Raw genomic sequence first — 14,599 nt, forward strand, 5'->3', positions numbered from 1 at the left:
AGAACCTCTGGCTGAGGAGTTTTCCAGTAATTTGAGGATCTCTGATTCACTTGAATATTTGGGTATCACTATCTCTTCTAAGAATGAAGATTTTTTACAGCTTAATTTGATCCCATTGATAACTAAATTGAGATCTAAAATAAAGATATGGCTCCGACTCCCGCTATCTAGAGCCGATAGAATATCACTGGTAAAGATGATGATTTTGTCCCAATTACTGTATATCCTCAGGAACTCCCCAGTATGGATTGAAGACAAGTTTTTTAAACTGATAGAGAGAATTATTAATTATCTACTTTGGGGAAGAAATCGAGTAAGGCTTAAATTAGAGCATTTTTATAAGCCGGTGGAACAGGGAGGATTAAATCTTCCCTGTTTCAAGGACTATTTTATAGCATCACAGCTTTGGCTATATTATGAATGAGAAAAAAGCCCACTTTGCAGAACCTTGGTGAAGATTTCTTCACATGATAATATCTTTACTTTATTGGAATCTGGCCAATTAATCAATCTCCAACAGGACAATAGAGTTGCTGTGAAGCTACTTATTAAGTCTTGGAGCACTATTAGAGATTGTTTGGGAATAAATGGATACCTTTGTTGTACGCCCTTTGGCATAATTATTATTTACAGGCCTTAGATAAATTGGTTGGGCATCAGTATTGGCAAAAGAATTACATTTGTTATCTTGCACAGGTGGTTGGGAATGGGTATATTTTCTCGTTTTTGGAGTTAGTACAAAGAGAAAATATATCTAATTTATCTTAGTTTAGGTATTTTCAGTTACATTCAGCACTTTCTAGTATAAAATAAAAATTGCTTTTTGATATAGACACTTCCACATTTTTACCTGAAGCCGATTATTTATATATGTTTTGGACTTGCATAGAACTAAAAGAATATTGGGGGACAATTCACAATAATATTACCCGAAAACTGAAAGTGGCGATTCCATTTACGGTAGAGTCTTTGACAAGGCTCCTGATTGTACGGGCTTGGTTCTCATCCAATACTCCAAGTATAAACACATGGTTAAATCTCATTAACAAGATTAAAAGATATGAAAATATTTTATATAAACAAAGAAACTCTGAGGATAAATGGTTAAAGATATGGGGAGCATGGAATTAGAAATTTTTCCTGCCTCAACCTCCTCACTATCCACGTACCGTCTTTTTTTGACGGGGAGTCGTGGTGGGGGGTTAGAGGTGAAATACGCATTGCAAAGGGGTGGGCGTTTGGGAGGGAATTTGGGGGTAAGGCCTAAGAAAATGGAAATAATAATTTTGATGTTTTACTTTGTATGGAAATATTATTGTTTATCTAAAACCAGCCCTGTACCTCACATGGATCCAGAGCTCTCTCCATTCATTGTTCTAACTGCTCTGTTAGAATTATATCAAGCCTGCAGATCAGTGGGCATGTCCTTTCTTTTGCATCTCTGTCCCTATTACAGCTCAGTAGGCAGTTGAAGGATGGAACTGAACATGTACATCCACCTCAGAGAGATGAACAGTGAAATAGGAAAAAATAAACAGTGAGTGGTGCTCAACAGATACATCTTATTGAATAACTCTAGTGGCTATCATAAATTTTTAATTACAAGGAATTACAAAAATATTCAGATCCAGGTGCTGGACCTGAAAAGCAGCAAACCTCTACTAGGAGATCGAATACAAGGATGTCACTAGAGAATGGTTGATAGGATATATGCTGGTTGAAAATGGCAGAGTACAAGCCACTCTTGGCCAGGATATTTAGATATGTTTAAATTATCTTTGCCTCAGGTGAAGAAGGCATAGCTACAACTCTGGGCTAATCATATTACAGTATGGAAGCTTGAGTTGTTGACAACTTCATTGCGAATGTCGTTACTGAAGAGACAACTGAATGAGTTTAGGTCTGGGAAATGAATGTCAATTTGAAAGCCTACAAAAACCTGTGGTGGATTTTGTAAATAGAAACATTTGATATGGAATTCATTGGGCCCGCCCAAAAAATGATTCTGAATATCTATCTGCTATATAGGACAAGTGTATGTGTACGCTATACTCCTTCATAAAGTCTGCTTCCTCCTCCTACAGATAACATGAAATAAAAAGATTTAAAAGTTAGCTGTGAAAATGAAGAACCGTAGCAGAAAGTGGTCCAGAAGTCATGCAGTTGTCTGGTGTCCCTCAATGGCCTCTAGGAATTAAGCCTTTTATTTTTTTGTGCAAGTCCACGAGAAGATTCTCTAGTCTTCAGATAGACCAGTCAGAAACCTCTCTACTGTACATGCAGAATTGAACATCTTTAAATGTAGACTCATCTAGTGGTGGAATCCATTCTTTGAAACCAAAAATTTGAAAAAATCCCAATATTCAGAACAATGAAAGTCATTTGCAAAAAGGTTTCAAAATCGTATCCTTCGTTCCATTATTTGGGATCTGAAGGCAGAACTGTGTGTTTTAATTCTGTAATTTCCTTGAAATTCTGATGTATTTGTAAAATTGCTGACTATCCCATTTTCTTTCCATTGTTACTCACCTTAGCTATGTCCCACCACTACTGTTTTTCCTCTGCTTTGGGCTCTGCCACTCTCCACTTCCTGGTCTCAGGATTGACACACGTGAAATGACTAAGACTGCACTCCCAGCCAGTCACTGGCCACAGTAGAGACCCGTCTCAGCCAATGATTGGCTGTGTGAATAGTCCAAGATGTTCTCAGTGTGTCAAGTCTAAGACTAGGAAGAGAAAAGGAGTGGATTAAACAGCAGCAGCTGGGGTTCGGTAAGGTGTATTTTTCTCCCTCTCCACCCCACTTACATACAAGGTTTCCCCCAAAAAAAACTTTAAAGATGTTCTCAACGTAAATGTACCTTAAAAAGATATGACTGTTATGGCAGTAGAACAAGAGAGTGGAAAGACAACTACCAAGCCTGGCTGTGTCTTGAACTCTAAACCGAAGATCTGAGCAATCTGAGAATGGTTGCTGGCAACCTTATCTAAAAGCCTCTAGTTTGGCTCAACTGCCCAGCTCAAAGCTGGAGTGACACTGTTTCAAAAGCAGAGCAGAGGAAAAGCAGCTTTGGCACCACTGAAGCTATGTCATCTCTATTTAAGCTGTGACCCATCAACCAGAGGCATGACTATGGCGATTACAGAGGTTACAGTTGCGCCTGGAATTTAGAATTTCCGGGATCACAGTAACCTCTCTGACAGGAAGTAGTACTGTGTGCACTATGCTTGTATTATAATAGCTTGTTTATTATCTCTGTGTTATGCCTCATCACAGTGAACACTGCCAATGTCCAATGACAACAACACATTTCTCTATCTTTTACCTCAGTTTATCTGTCACCGATAATTTTGGTGGAGGAAGGAATAGCTAACTATCATTAACACATGACAGGCTTGGTCCTAGAACCTTGCCATGTAAATAACCACTAGAAATAAGCAATATTATTATACTACTAGACACCAGGGACATAGTTTACTAAACCACTTGGTCACCAGATATATATATCTCAATATCAAATTTTGCATTAGTGCCAAGAAACTTGTATTGCCAAATAAACACTGGAAACCACGCATGGGCCCAGGTATTTTTCAGCTAAATAACAGAAAAATAGCAATACTATGGTGTTGTGACACTAGCATACCAAAGCTTTATTCACACATCAATGCTTAAAGGTTATGTACCGTACACCTTTGGAGGCAATTTTTTTATGATTGCATTTCACTCATTTTTGGCTAAAAATAATATTTTTAATTGGCCTTTATTAAAAATATTGAGCCATTCTTCTACAAACGGTTAACAGTTTTTCTAACTGTGTGACTGATACTTTTACTTTGTGCCATCTAATAACCCTTATCTCTAAAGTACTAAGAGGTCATAAACACTTATTTAAGCCACATTCTTATCAGTAAGGTAAGACATGAGCTATAATGATTGTTTATAAGGTCAAAGAATAGAGATAAGGAGCCCGTCTGCTCCTCAGATGACGGAAAATACAAAAAATCATCTCAGCTCTGTACACAAAAAAGGATTCCATATTGTTAATAAAGACCAAATGATATTTAGCTCAAAATGAGTACAATGCAATAATTTTAAAAAAATTCTCCCCAAAGGTGTACATAGCCTTTAAATCCGTGAAAAGGTGGTCAGTGATGCCTCTGTGAAGATGTTCGTGATGGATCCATGTTGCATTTGTGGTTTTCACGACCCATAGACTATAATGGGTGTGATGGATCCGTGAACACGGATAAAATAGAACATGCATCCGTGCTAAAAAAAAACACGGACCCACGGACCGTGCTAAAACACTGATGTGTAAATCCACACATTAAAATGAATGGGGACGTGTGCTGTTCATAGAGAACATGTACAGCACACGTCTGTGGAATACTGACATGTGAATGAGGCTTAATGCTGCACATTGCTAGGAATTTAAAGAGGCTGTCTTAAATTTGAAAAATGTTATTTTTTTTCTATAGAAGTACTGCCAATATTGGCCATGGAAAAGTCTGATATTTCAACTCAAACTAATTCACTTGACAGGGGCTCAGCTGCAGACAAGGCCCATGGATGAGTGGTGCAGTGTCTAGGTGAAAAAAAAATACCACTTTTTTTTTTTCTTTGAAAACCCCTTTAATGGCCTTTTAACTCATTTGTTTACTTGGGAATTTCCCTCTCCATTAGAGCATGTAAAAAAAATTGATGCAACAAGCCATATAAAAAAGAACTATGCAAAATGTCAACATAAAAAAAATAATGTAAATTTCCTAGGTTACACAGGGATTGCATTTTAGCAGAAGCAGAACAAAAATTCAAAAATCTGAACAAAAATGCAAATCTTCAAATGTCAAGGATTCTTGGTGGTTTGTGCTACGAAGAGCAGATCTCAAGAAACCGCTTAACCATTTGAGCCATGTAACATTACATTATTACCTTACAAACATAAAGGACGGAAAAGACAATCGGTTATTTTTCTGACTGTGTTGTTAGTACACATGTACAGAAAACACAAACATTATAAAAAAGGCTTCAACACAAATATGAGAGGGGGGATGGGGAATTAGTTGTATTCGGTTCCATTTACCGTATATATGATCCCTGATCATATGGACTAATTCGATACCAAATTACAAATCAATAAGCCAGCCCTACTCTTAAAATGATGATTAGCGTTGGATTTTTATTTTTTTTGCATTATTTTTTTGTTTTTGAGACAGCACAAATTAACCCCTTAAGTGGCACTGTGTTTCCATTACAGCCTGGAAAAGCACATGACTTAAGGAGCCATGAATAAAAAATAAAAAAAAATAAAAGAACAGAAAATGTTACACTCCTATAACTTTATAATGCATATACAGTTGTTCACCTGCATCCTTTTGATTCTCTATTTGTAAGAGAAAGCAAGGAGGAAAGAAGAGAAAGAACACAATAGGCATGATTAATGAGCAAATGGACCAATCTATCACCCCATTCACTTATGCCATTTGACATTTCTCTAAAAAAAAAAATAATAATAAAAAAAAAGGAAATTAACATTCACTCAGAAATATTAACATCAGATTCTCATAATCAAGAGAAGGTGAGGAGGCTGCACCAGGCGGAGAGAAGGATGAAAAGAAATCAGTCAATTGGATAGAAGATGTTCAGATAGACAATAATTTTGGAAGAAGGGGTCAGTCATAAGGGCTAATCAAAATTGCTGCAAAATTAGCAACATGGAAAAAACAAGTATACACGTATGAGTTAGTACAATCAATAGTCAAAGGACACTACTGTATGCGTTCATCTCTCCCTAAGTTATGGTTGACTAAACAAGGTCTTTTTGAAACCTCTATCCCTGTCACGATCTCCACTGTAGAGGTGCCCTGACATTGGCAACTAATGGTAATCAATTCACCAACTGGCGGTACACAGAAGCAAAAAGTAAAAATGCATTCAGGTCACAGACATAAACTTACAGACAGGTGCCAGGTTTATAACAGACAAATGACTTTTTTGTTTTCACCTCTTTTAGGCGGATATAAAGTGACTGGACTTTCACACTGGGTTTCACAGACAGAAGCAACAGACAGGGATAATGCTCATAAGACTTGAAGCAAGGAAAGTGAATTGGTTTGGATCTGAAGTATCTTGAGATAATGGCAACAGAGTGGAGACAGCATGGAGAGGAGGTGGTGGTAAGTACTCACGAATGGTTAAATCCATCACTTGGGAGGCCAAGCAGAAGACAGGGTGTTCATACATTTCTCTCTTTTTCCCTATAAAAGAGGATTTGGGCATGCAAGAGGCTTAGGTCAGAGAGGTAAAGAGGTCAAAGGTTAGAGGAAAATGTTACATCAGGTTAAAAGGAGAAAAGATTGTAGAGTATTTCGGGACACACAGAAGAAGATGTTTGAATTTCGCTGGATTAACCATTCAGCATGCCCATGAGCCACGGGTTTTGACCGTGATGTTGAAAAAGTATTGTAATCTACTTTTGGTGGGGAAGGGAATTGTATCTTTTTGCAAGACTCTAATGATCCAAACATAAAAGGAAAGAAAACAATTTGGCTTAAGATACTAAGCAATCAAGCCTTAAGTATCCAAGGCACGTAAAAGTTTTTCTCATAAGCATAGCCTTGGGAAAGTGCTCCTACTGTCACCCGAATTTAGCATATTTTTCTGAGGTCAAATCATAAATGGCTCTGTTGGTGGTGAGACATGGAGCAGAAACGAGTATTAGATGGTAGTAATTCATGTAACTAACCAAGGAACCATACTATGCCTATGAGTAAAAACCAGATTCATGCAACTGGTGGATGTTGGGTTGTTAAGGGTTAACAATCCCAGCATGCTCTGGCATTGGCACGGCAGCCACTTCCTGAAAGGCAGAGGGGAAAATGGCTGTGCCAATAACGAGTAAGGAGGGAAAGAAGCGGAGAGCAGGTAGTGTGGGATGAGGAACTTCTCTAAACAGAGAGCTAGAAAAGAAAAAGGTTTGTTGCTTCAAAGTATTCCCAGACCTAAAAGTCACAGTGCAAAGAAAATAAGGGGCGGAGTATTCACACAACCAAGATTTACGGCACAAGAGGAGAGTACGCGCTATATGTGCTCTACTTTGGAAATGAATGCATTTTTACTTACAGACCTTAAAGATTGTTTTGCAATGACTTATCTGAAAGAAGAGAGCAGATCTTACCAGAGAGTTAGAACTTAGCTATGGATAATACAACTTTGAGAAGACAGAACTTGCAAAAAAGTCACAAATCTTGTGGTTCCAGACAATCTTCTCCCATAGCCAGTCAGTACTTTCCTTAACTTAGTCAAACAAGCCAAAAGACCCTCCATTAATCACTCAAGGTCACCAAAACAGAAACCTACTGATATTTCTATCAGTCACCTTGAATACATCCAATTATCCTTTCATGTATGTCTTAAAGTGAAAGCTTAATATCTTCTCCTTCTGCATTGTCAGGTAGGCCTAGTTAATGCCCACTTGACCTACTGTTTAAGAACTTAAACAAAGGACACCTTTCAGCTGAATGACAACTGCAAATAACAGCCTATTTCCTAAAGCATTACCAAGCAAAGATACCGAAAACACGAAATCTGCCCAAAATAGGCCAAATGTTATAAAATCATTGACAGCAGTGAAAATATTTAAGAAACACTTTTAACAATTTCATAAAACTTACAGATCCACATCAAACAAACCTTCTGAATTTGTCCAAAAGCATCTGAAGACAGTAAATTCTCTTCAATGTTAGTCTATCCAATACCAAGGACAGTAATAGACAAGTTGACTTAGAGTACAACTCAACAACACAACCATGTGATAAAAGCAAATCATTCTTAGATGTTGCACAATATGTCATACACCCAATATACCTTTTATGCATTTTTCATATTCAAAGAAATTGTTCAAAAGGTTACAAAAACGGTCTAGAAAACCATCTCTTACCTTCGATTTTGGCATATTCAGATAGTCTGGTGTAGTTGACTAAAGCAGCTTGCTCCAAACATTTCCGGATGACATTTTTGACATCTTCTTGAGGAACAGGAGTAACTATATCTTTCATTAAAACCTTAATAATAGGAAATCAGTAAAAAAGGTAGTAAAATGTAAAAAAGATTGCTCTTCTAAGATCCAGAATGGCATGGAAAGAAATAGTAGGCAATAGTTGAGAATATACTATTCGCCTTAGTTCGTTTTATTTTAAATGCGTGACGTACAGAACTAATAGCACATACCAAGCATTATGTTTCCCTAAAGTTACGCATATAATCAGCTAAAAAAATTCTTGAATTTTCAAAGAAAAGGAAAAAAATTTCAAAATCCCATGCATTTGGATAAACTTACCCTCTCCAGTAAGGACAAAGTTGCTTTTAATGCTCCCTCCGGTCGGCCAAATGGAAAACAATACCTAGGAATATTTGAATGTATTGATTTTTACTATGTATAATCCTTTTTCCTGTAGCTGTAATTCATAGAAAATATTTCTATGCCTATACATCCGTTGCGAAGCTTTACCTAAAATGTGTGATCTGATTTTCCAGAAGCAAACGAAGGCGTTCTTTGATCTCTTCAAATCGCTCTTTTTCTTCCACTGTAACAGTTCCTATGCCATCAGGCCTGGAGGACAAGAGAAATAAATGAGTGACTTGGTTGCTTCACCTCCTGACACAAGAAGCAAAGCAATGAACATTGGGAGTTGATGAACTTATTTTGAAAGACATACTATAAAAAAAATGCAATGAAGAGGAAAAAGTGTATAAAAAAAAGGAAATTGTGATATATATTTTTGGTTTAGTAAAATATGAATGTATATTTTTGCTAATTAAATTCAAAGCCTGTTGAAAATATTGTCCAATTGTGTAAACTCAAGAATTGTGTAAATAAATATTATACTTAGATTGAGATAATTTTTTTAATGTTTTTCATTGATGCATTCGGGTTCCAGACGTTCAGATGCATATCCACTATAATCTTTGCATCCACAGTTCAAAAGTAAAATGTGTTAAGGAATTCATAATATAGGAGCCAAAGCAATTACTGGGTACCTTAAAATGATGTTTTATTCAATGTTTACTCATTAATCCCTGGATCTCAGCATTAGGTTAGTGAAAGAAACTGTGAGCTGCTGAACAAAAGGCGTATAAGGTGACACAAACTACAAGTATACACTTCCTCTTGCCTTTATCCCCAGGCAGCTACATAATATGGATAGCCCTTGAATATTTACACCACAGCATAATCCATATGAATGGGGCAAGAGACAAGACTAATCCATTCACTAAAGAAACCAGGAGCCCAGACAGCCATCGTTATTACTCTCTATTGTTGTAAGGCAAAGTATACCGATTCAGCCATTACCTACGTGGTTCTGTATCAGCACAGTCTGTTTCTGGTAATATAAGTCGTCTGAAAAACGAACAAATGTTTTAAGTCCTGGCCTCCTCCAGTGAACAGCCTAAGCTTTGCAAATCCTCAGCACTAGACTAGTTTAGTTGCACAAAAGACTTGGCAAAGGAATACAAACCTTTAATGAACCTCCTGTCAGGGGTTAATTGGTTAACTTTACTTCTCTTTATTATACAAATCAAAAGACCCTAAATTCCAAAAATTGCAATCTGTACTGTAATGTTTGACTGACCTCTTAGAAAAGAAGGGCCCTCTTCACACCAAACATCTTGTATCTTTAAACCCTACCCAGACCTAGCTTGTGACTGAACTAAACTGATGTCTTTGGCACCAGAAAGCATACATAAAAAAAAAAAGATCAATGACAAAAACAGACTTTAGCAAAATATAATACAATAGGATATTATACCATATTATGCCACAATATGATTTTATACCATCGTATAATGCACCTATTTAAAATGGACCCATAATTTTGAGTTAAAAATCATGTAGAGTAAAACACTGTATATTATCATATGATTTGATACTATTTGATCCTATACCACAATATAACATATCCCTTTTAAATAAAGCACACTCTCATAATTTAGAGTTTAGGTCCTATATTATTTTTCATTAGTTTTAAATACAAAGTCTAATATATTTTTACAATTTTTGCTAATTAAAAATTAGACAAAAACAATATAGGAAATTTTTAGAAAGTTTTCATAAAAAAAAAAAATTCTAAAAGTTAAAACAAAGGTTAAAGCAGATGTTCAAATCCACTGTGCACAAAAATAGAACATTTTATAATTTTTATAATCATTTAAAAAAATCCTCAAAAATGTAAATAACTAAATATATATATGTATATATATTAGCATTTTTTAATGCTTGATTGTTATTTTATCATAACTAATTAATCCTGAATGAACATAACTGCAAGAGGTTTAAAATAAAATCCTCTAATTGCGTCGTTAGAAAATAGTTTGAATTAACGTACTGATAAAAAAAGTAATAAACGAATATATAAGGACACGTGTATAATGTCAGCTGCTATCATTATATACACTATTTTAAACTGTTTTCTAAAATATTACATGTATACTTTTTCAAAGTCCATCTGTCCACAGGTCAGCGGCTGCCACATCTGAAAGTTGCATGGATGTCTCGGAGGGCCTGCCAAGTAAGAGCCATCAAGAGTACAAGGACTTCCTGTCTCAAGCAGCTGAGGACTAGATCACATCTGACATGACAAGCATCTCTTGAATCTACCTTTCAAATATTTGGCAAACCATTTTTTCACTGTCCTTCATAAAGTTGACATTTTCGGCAGAGCGATAGGAAAGATGTCATGTTTCCTGCTTTTCAAGTTGTTGTCACAGTGCATAGCACCAGTTCTGTCATCTTCACTCTCCTCACAATCTCCCATCTTGAGCCGTGTCACAAATAATAATACTTTATGTGGTTTTGTCAAATTTCAAATACTGTAACCTGGCTGCATGTCTATAAAATCACTAGTTATGATCATGGCTTGCTGCTCACCTACTTGGGAGTAGCATACTCTATTTATTTCGTACTGATGTGTCCTTATCTATATAATTATAGAAAATAAGTCCTATCAGATCATAGTACATTGGATGAGTTAAAGACATATTGGATTATGAACAGTAAATATATTTGAGTACCGTAGGTAATCATTTATTTTTCTCCATGAAATGTTTATGTATAACATGTTAAAATGATTAAAATTAAATAAAATTTTGTGTATAACTGTAAAATTTCTGATAATTTGCATTAAACATAAATATATACATATATGCTAAATCTAAATAAAAAAATGTAACCAATATTGTATTTGTAGTGTCGTAAAATGCAATCAATAAATGTATTACACACAATTACAATAAAAATTACATATTTTTACATAGCATGGCTACATGCTGGAGGTAACTGGTGAGTTGGCTATGAGCTGGACCTTACGCTCTTGTAATTCGACCACTGGCTCCTGGTATTGCCCATATGGCAGAGGTAGGTGAGTGTTAGGTCCCAAGCTACTTGAGAAACCTTGGCACGGTGTTCAGGCTCAGACATGTTCTCCACAGTAGGATATGTTGGCTAATCTCAAAATTTTAACATCAGTATGAGGGTTTAGTAAGACCGCAGAGTGTACCTGTCTTTGCAAATGTTATTATATTGTTATATTGGTTATCACATCCACATAATTGATATCTTGTGTAGGAGGTATATTGTGGTACTTGTGGTCCGCTGCGGGCATCCTCCACTGTATGCATTTTTGCTGGGGATCACCATTAGCAACGGGCTACAAGTGCAGGATTTGCTCCTCTGTATACACATGCACAACTGCATATGGGTTTGAGCACTTCCTGCTTGCTTAACACCACGCCATTTTTTCTGTTGGTTTGACCAAAACAGCTCTGACCGATCAAGGCATGGACTTCAAAAGACCTATGATGCTCTCCTGTGTTATGTGGCACCAAAAGTTAGTGGCATAACCTTTAAAGGCTAGGAACACCTTTAAGGGCAATTTTACTTTATAATTGCATTTGACTCATTTTGGGCTAAATTTTTTTATTTTATTTGGTCTTTATTAAAAATGTTTAGCTTTTTTGGGTTCTACGGTGTTAAGTTCCAGTCTAATTGCAGAGTATCTTGCTTTTGGTTTCACACTGAATCTATCAGGTGGCAGCTCTGACAGCTGGATGTATAGCCCTTATCTCTGAGTTTCTGATAGCTCATAAACAGTCATTATAGCTGATTTCTTATCTAACTGATAAGAATATGGCTTAGATGAGTTTCAGGAATTCAGAGATAAGGGCTAAACATTCAGCAGTCAGATCAGCCACCTTTATAGGTTCAGTGTAAAATTGAAAGCAAGATACTTTGCAGATAGGCTAAAAACTGAACCCTATAGAACAAAAAAAGTTTTAGATCAATACTGATGGGTAGAGATGTCCCAAACTATTCGCTGGCGAACAGTTCCTGGCGAACATAGCTTGTTCGTGTTCACCGCGAATATATGCGATGTTCGGTCCGCCTCCTATACATCCTTATTGAGCTTTGACCCTGTACCTCACAGTCAGCAGACACATTCCAGACCCTCCCTCCCAGACCCTCCAACCTCCTATCAAAAAGCAAGGACAGCATCCATCTTAGATTGATTCTGAAGCTGCAGTGTCACAAATTTGACTAAGTTGTAATCGTAATGCGATTAATACAGGTTATATTAATCGCATTGCAAATTCAACTTAGAGCTGGGTTCGAAATGGTTCTATTGCTAGAATATAACGAAGATTGAGAATATAGTGCTATATTCGTTATATTCGTCAATTCTAGCAATACAACCATTAGAAACTCAGATCTAAGTTGTAATCGCAATGCGATTAATACAGGTTATATTAATCGCATTGCAAATTCAACTTACCACACTCTACGTCAACTACGTAATTTTCCATGGAGGTTTTGCCATGGATCCCCCTCCGGCATGCCACAGTCCAGGTGTTAGTCCCCTTAAAACAACTTTTACATCACTATTGTGGCCAGAAAGCGTCCCTGTGGGTCTTAAAATTCTTCTGCCTATTGAAGTCTATGGCGGTTCGTCCGGTTCGCCCGTTTGCGAACATTTGCGGAAATTCCCGTTCGCCGTTCGGGAACGGAACATTTTATGTTCGCAACATCTCTACTGATGGGCTAAAAGTCAAAAACATCTTGCCTTAGATGGGTGTCTCTGGTTAGCTAACATTAGAGCGATGCACCAAGACACAAGGATTGAGACACTGACAGGTTAACACCATGAAGATAATTTCTTTTTCCCTAAAGAAGAGCTGGTATTGACAGATTGACCATTATGATTTTGAAGACAAAAGGAGGGTTTTAGCATTGTTTATGGGTGGCAAATATTTAAAAACTTTCAACCATTAGAACTTCCCAATATCTTTACAGTGTTATTCATGCTATGCCCATTTATACTTGACCACACATTGAAAGGATTTTAAGGAATATGAACTTCACAGGGGCAACATAACCTCTCCTCTATGGAGTCTGGTTGTCTCTTTCCCTGGTGGATCTGACCAGTTTATGCAGTACTAGAACTAGTACTAACATTTCTGGTGTTAAAGGTGATACCTTATATTCTATAAACAATTTATGGTATAATGGCTCAAGGATTAGAACTGTTTCTTTGTTGGTGCTGGAGTCCTGGGTTTGAACCCAATACAGGGCAACATCTGCATGTAATTTGTAGATGCTGCAGTAAACCAGTAGATCACTGCTAAAGGGTTAAAATAGGATTTATTGTTAAAGTGTTTATATTCAGATCCACCATTTCAAAATGTTTACTGTGATGAGTATTTGTGCACTGTGAATCTCAGAAGGTGACATATAGGGAGGAAATAGTCAAATCTGGCAGTTCTTTAGTTGGTTGCAAAGAGACAGACTAGCTCTTTGTGTTAGTTGTAGCTGGTTGACAGACCAGTCTGGCTACAGCAGGCTGCCAAGCGGACATGCAACAGGTCAGTCAGCTTTATAGGTACAAATCTTCTGATAGAAGCCCTTTAAAAGTTAAGCTTGGACAGGCAGTAAGATAAATGCACATTTACAGCAATAGACTTTACTGCATGTGGAAAAGGTTAATTGCTTCTGGTGCCCTATACACTTCTGAGACGGACTGGCCATCCGAATCAAATAACTGCACTCTGCAGACTGGTCATTGCAGAAAGTTTATTGAGAGAGATTGCACACCGGTGGTTATTGTGGGGAAATTGCAAAGGGAGAGATTTAATGGAGGACTACTATCATCATTATCACCTCCTATATAAAGCCTTCGAGAAAAGCCTGTTGTGGGATTTAGAACTCAGAACTGCACCTACTACATATACTTATACAACTTCCATCAACTACTTAGTAAAGAGATACCACTTATTACTTATTATAACCAAACAGGCCGGTCATTGACTCCACCATCCATGCGACGGCCCTACGCATGCCCTCCCGCCTTGCACCCCACTGCCTATCCACCTAATATCAAAGGCACATCAGCCACCACAAGGCAGCTGCTCCAAGTCCAGGGTTTGCCCCAAGGACGGACTAGCCACCATGAGGACTATGATCACCCTCATTGCCACCACCACATCCTCTATCCTCTCCAAACATGCTTCCTCTGTGGTCTGGTGTGATGCACATGTTCTCCCTATGGT

The 14,599-nt window shown here is 37.1% G+C and overlaps 1 protein-coding gene across 8 annotated transcripts in view; it reads right to left on the reverse strand.

Moving 5' to 3' along the window:
- CADPS (calcium dependent secretion activator) overlaps nucleotides 1-14,599 on the reverse strand; it is a 448,325-nt gene that overhangs the window by 131,207 nt on the left and 302,519 nt on the right. For 5 of the 8 annotated variants that reach the window (XM_044300700.1, XM_044300697.1, XM_044300699.1 and 2 more), the window contains exons 14-16: nucleotides 8,511-8,612; nucleotides 8,340-8,403; nucleotides 7,941-8,064 (exon numbers count right to left, since the gene is read on the reverse strand). In XM_044300700.1, coding sequence (XP_044156635.1) covers nucleotides 7,941-8,064; nucleotides 8,340-8,403; nucleotides 8,511-8,612 — 290 coding nt within the window. Of the gene's footprint in view, nucleotides 1-5,366; nucleotides 5,385-6,189; nucleotides 6,259-7,940; nucleotides 8,065-8,339; nucleotides 8,404-8,510; nucleotides 8,613-14,599 lie in introns of all 8 variants that reach the window. The other 3 variants (XM_044300692.1, XM_044300693.1, XM_044300695.1) reach the window with 2 other exon arrangements.

Source organism: Bufo gargarizans, chromosome 7 (genome assembly GCF_014858855.1).
Source record: "Bufo gargarizans isolate SCDJY-AF-19 chromosome 7, ASM1485885v1, whole genome shotgun sequence".
Taxonomy (NCBI): domain Eukaryota; kingdom Metazoa; phylum Chordata; class Amphibia; order Anura; family Bufonidae; genus Bufo; species Bufo gargarizans.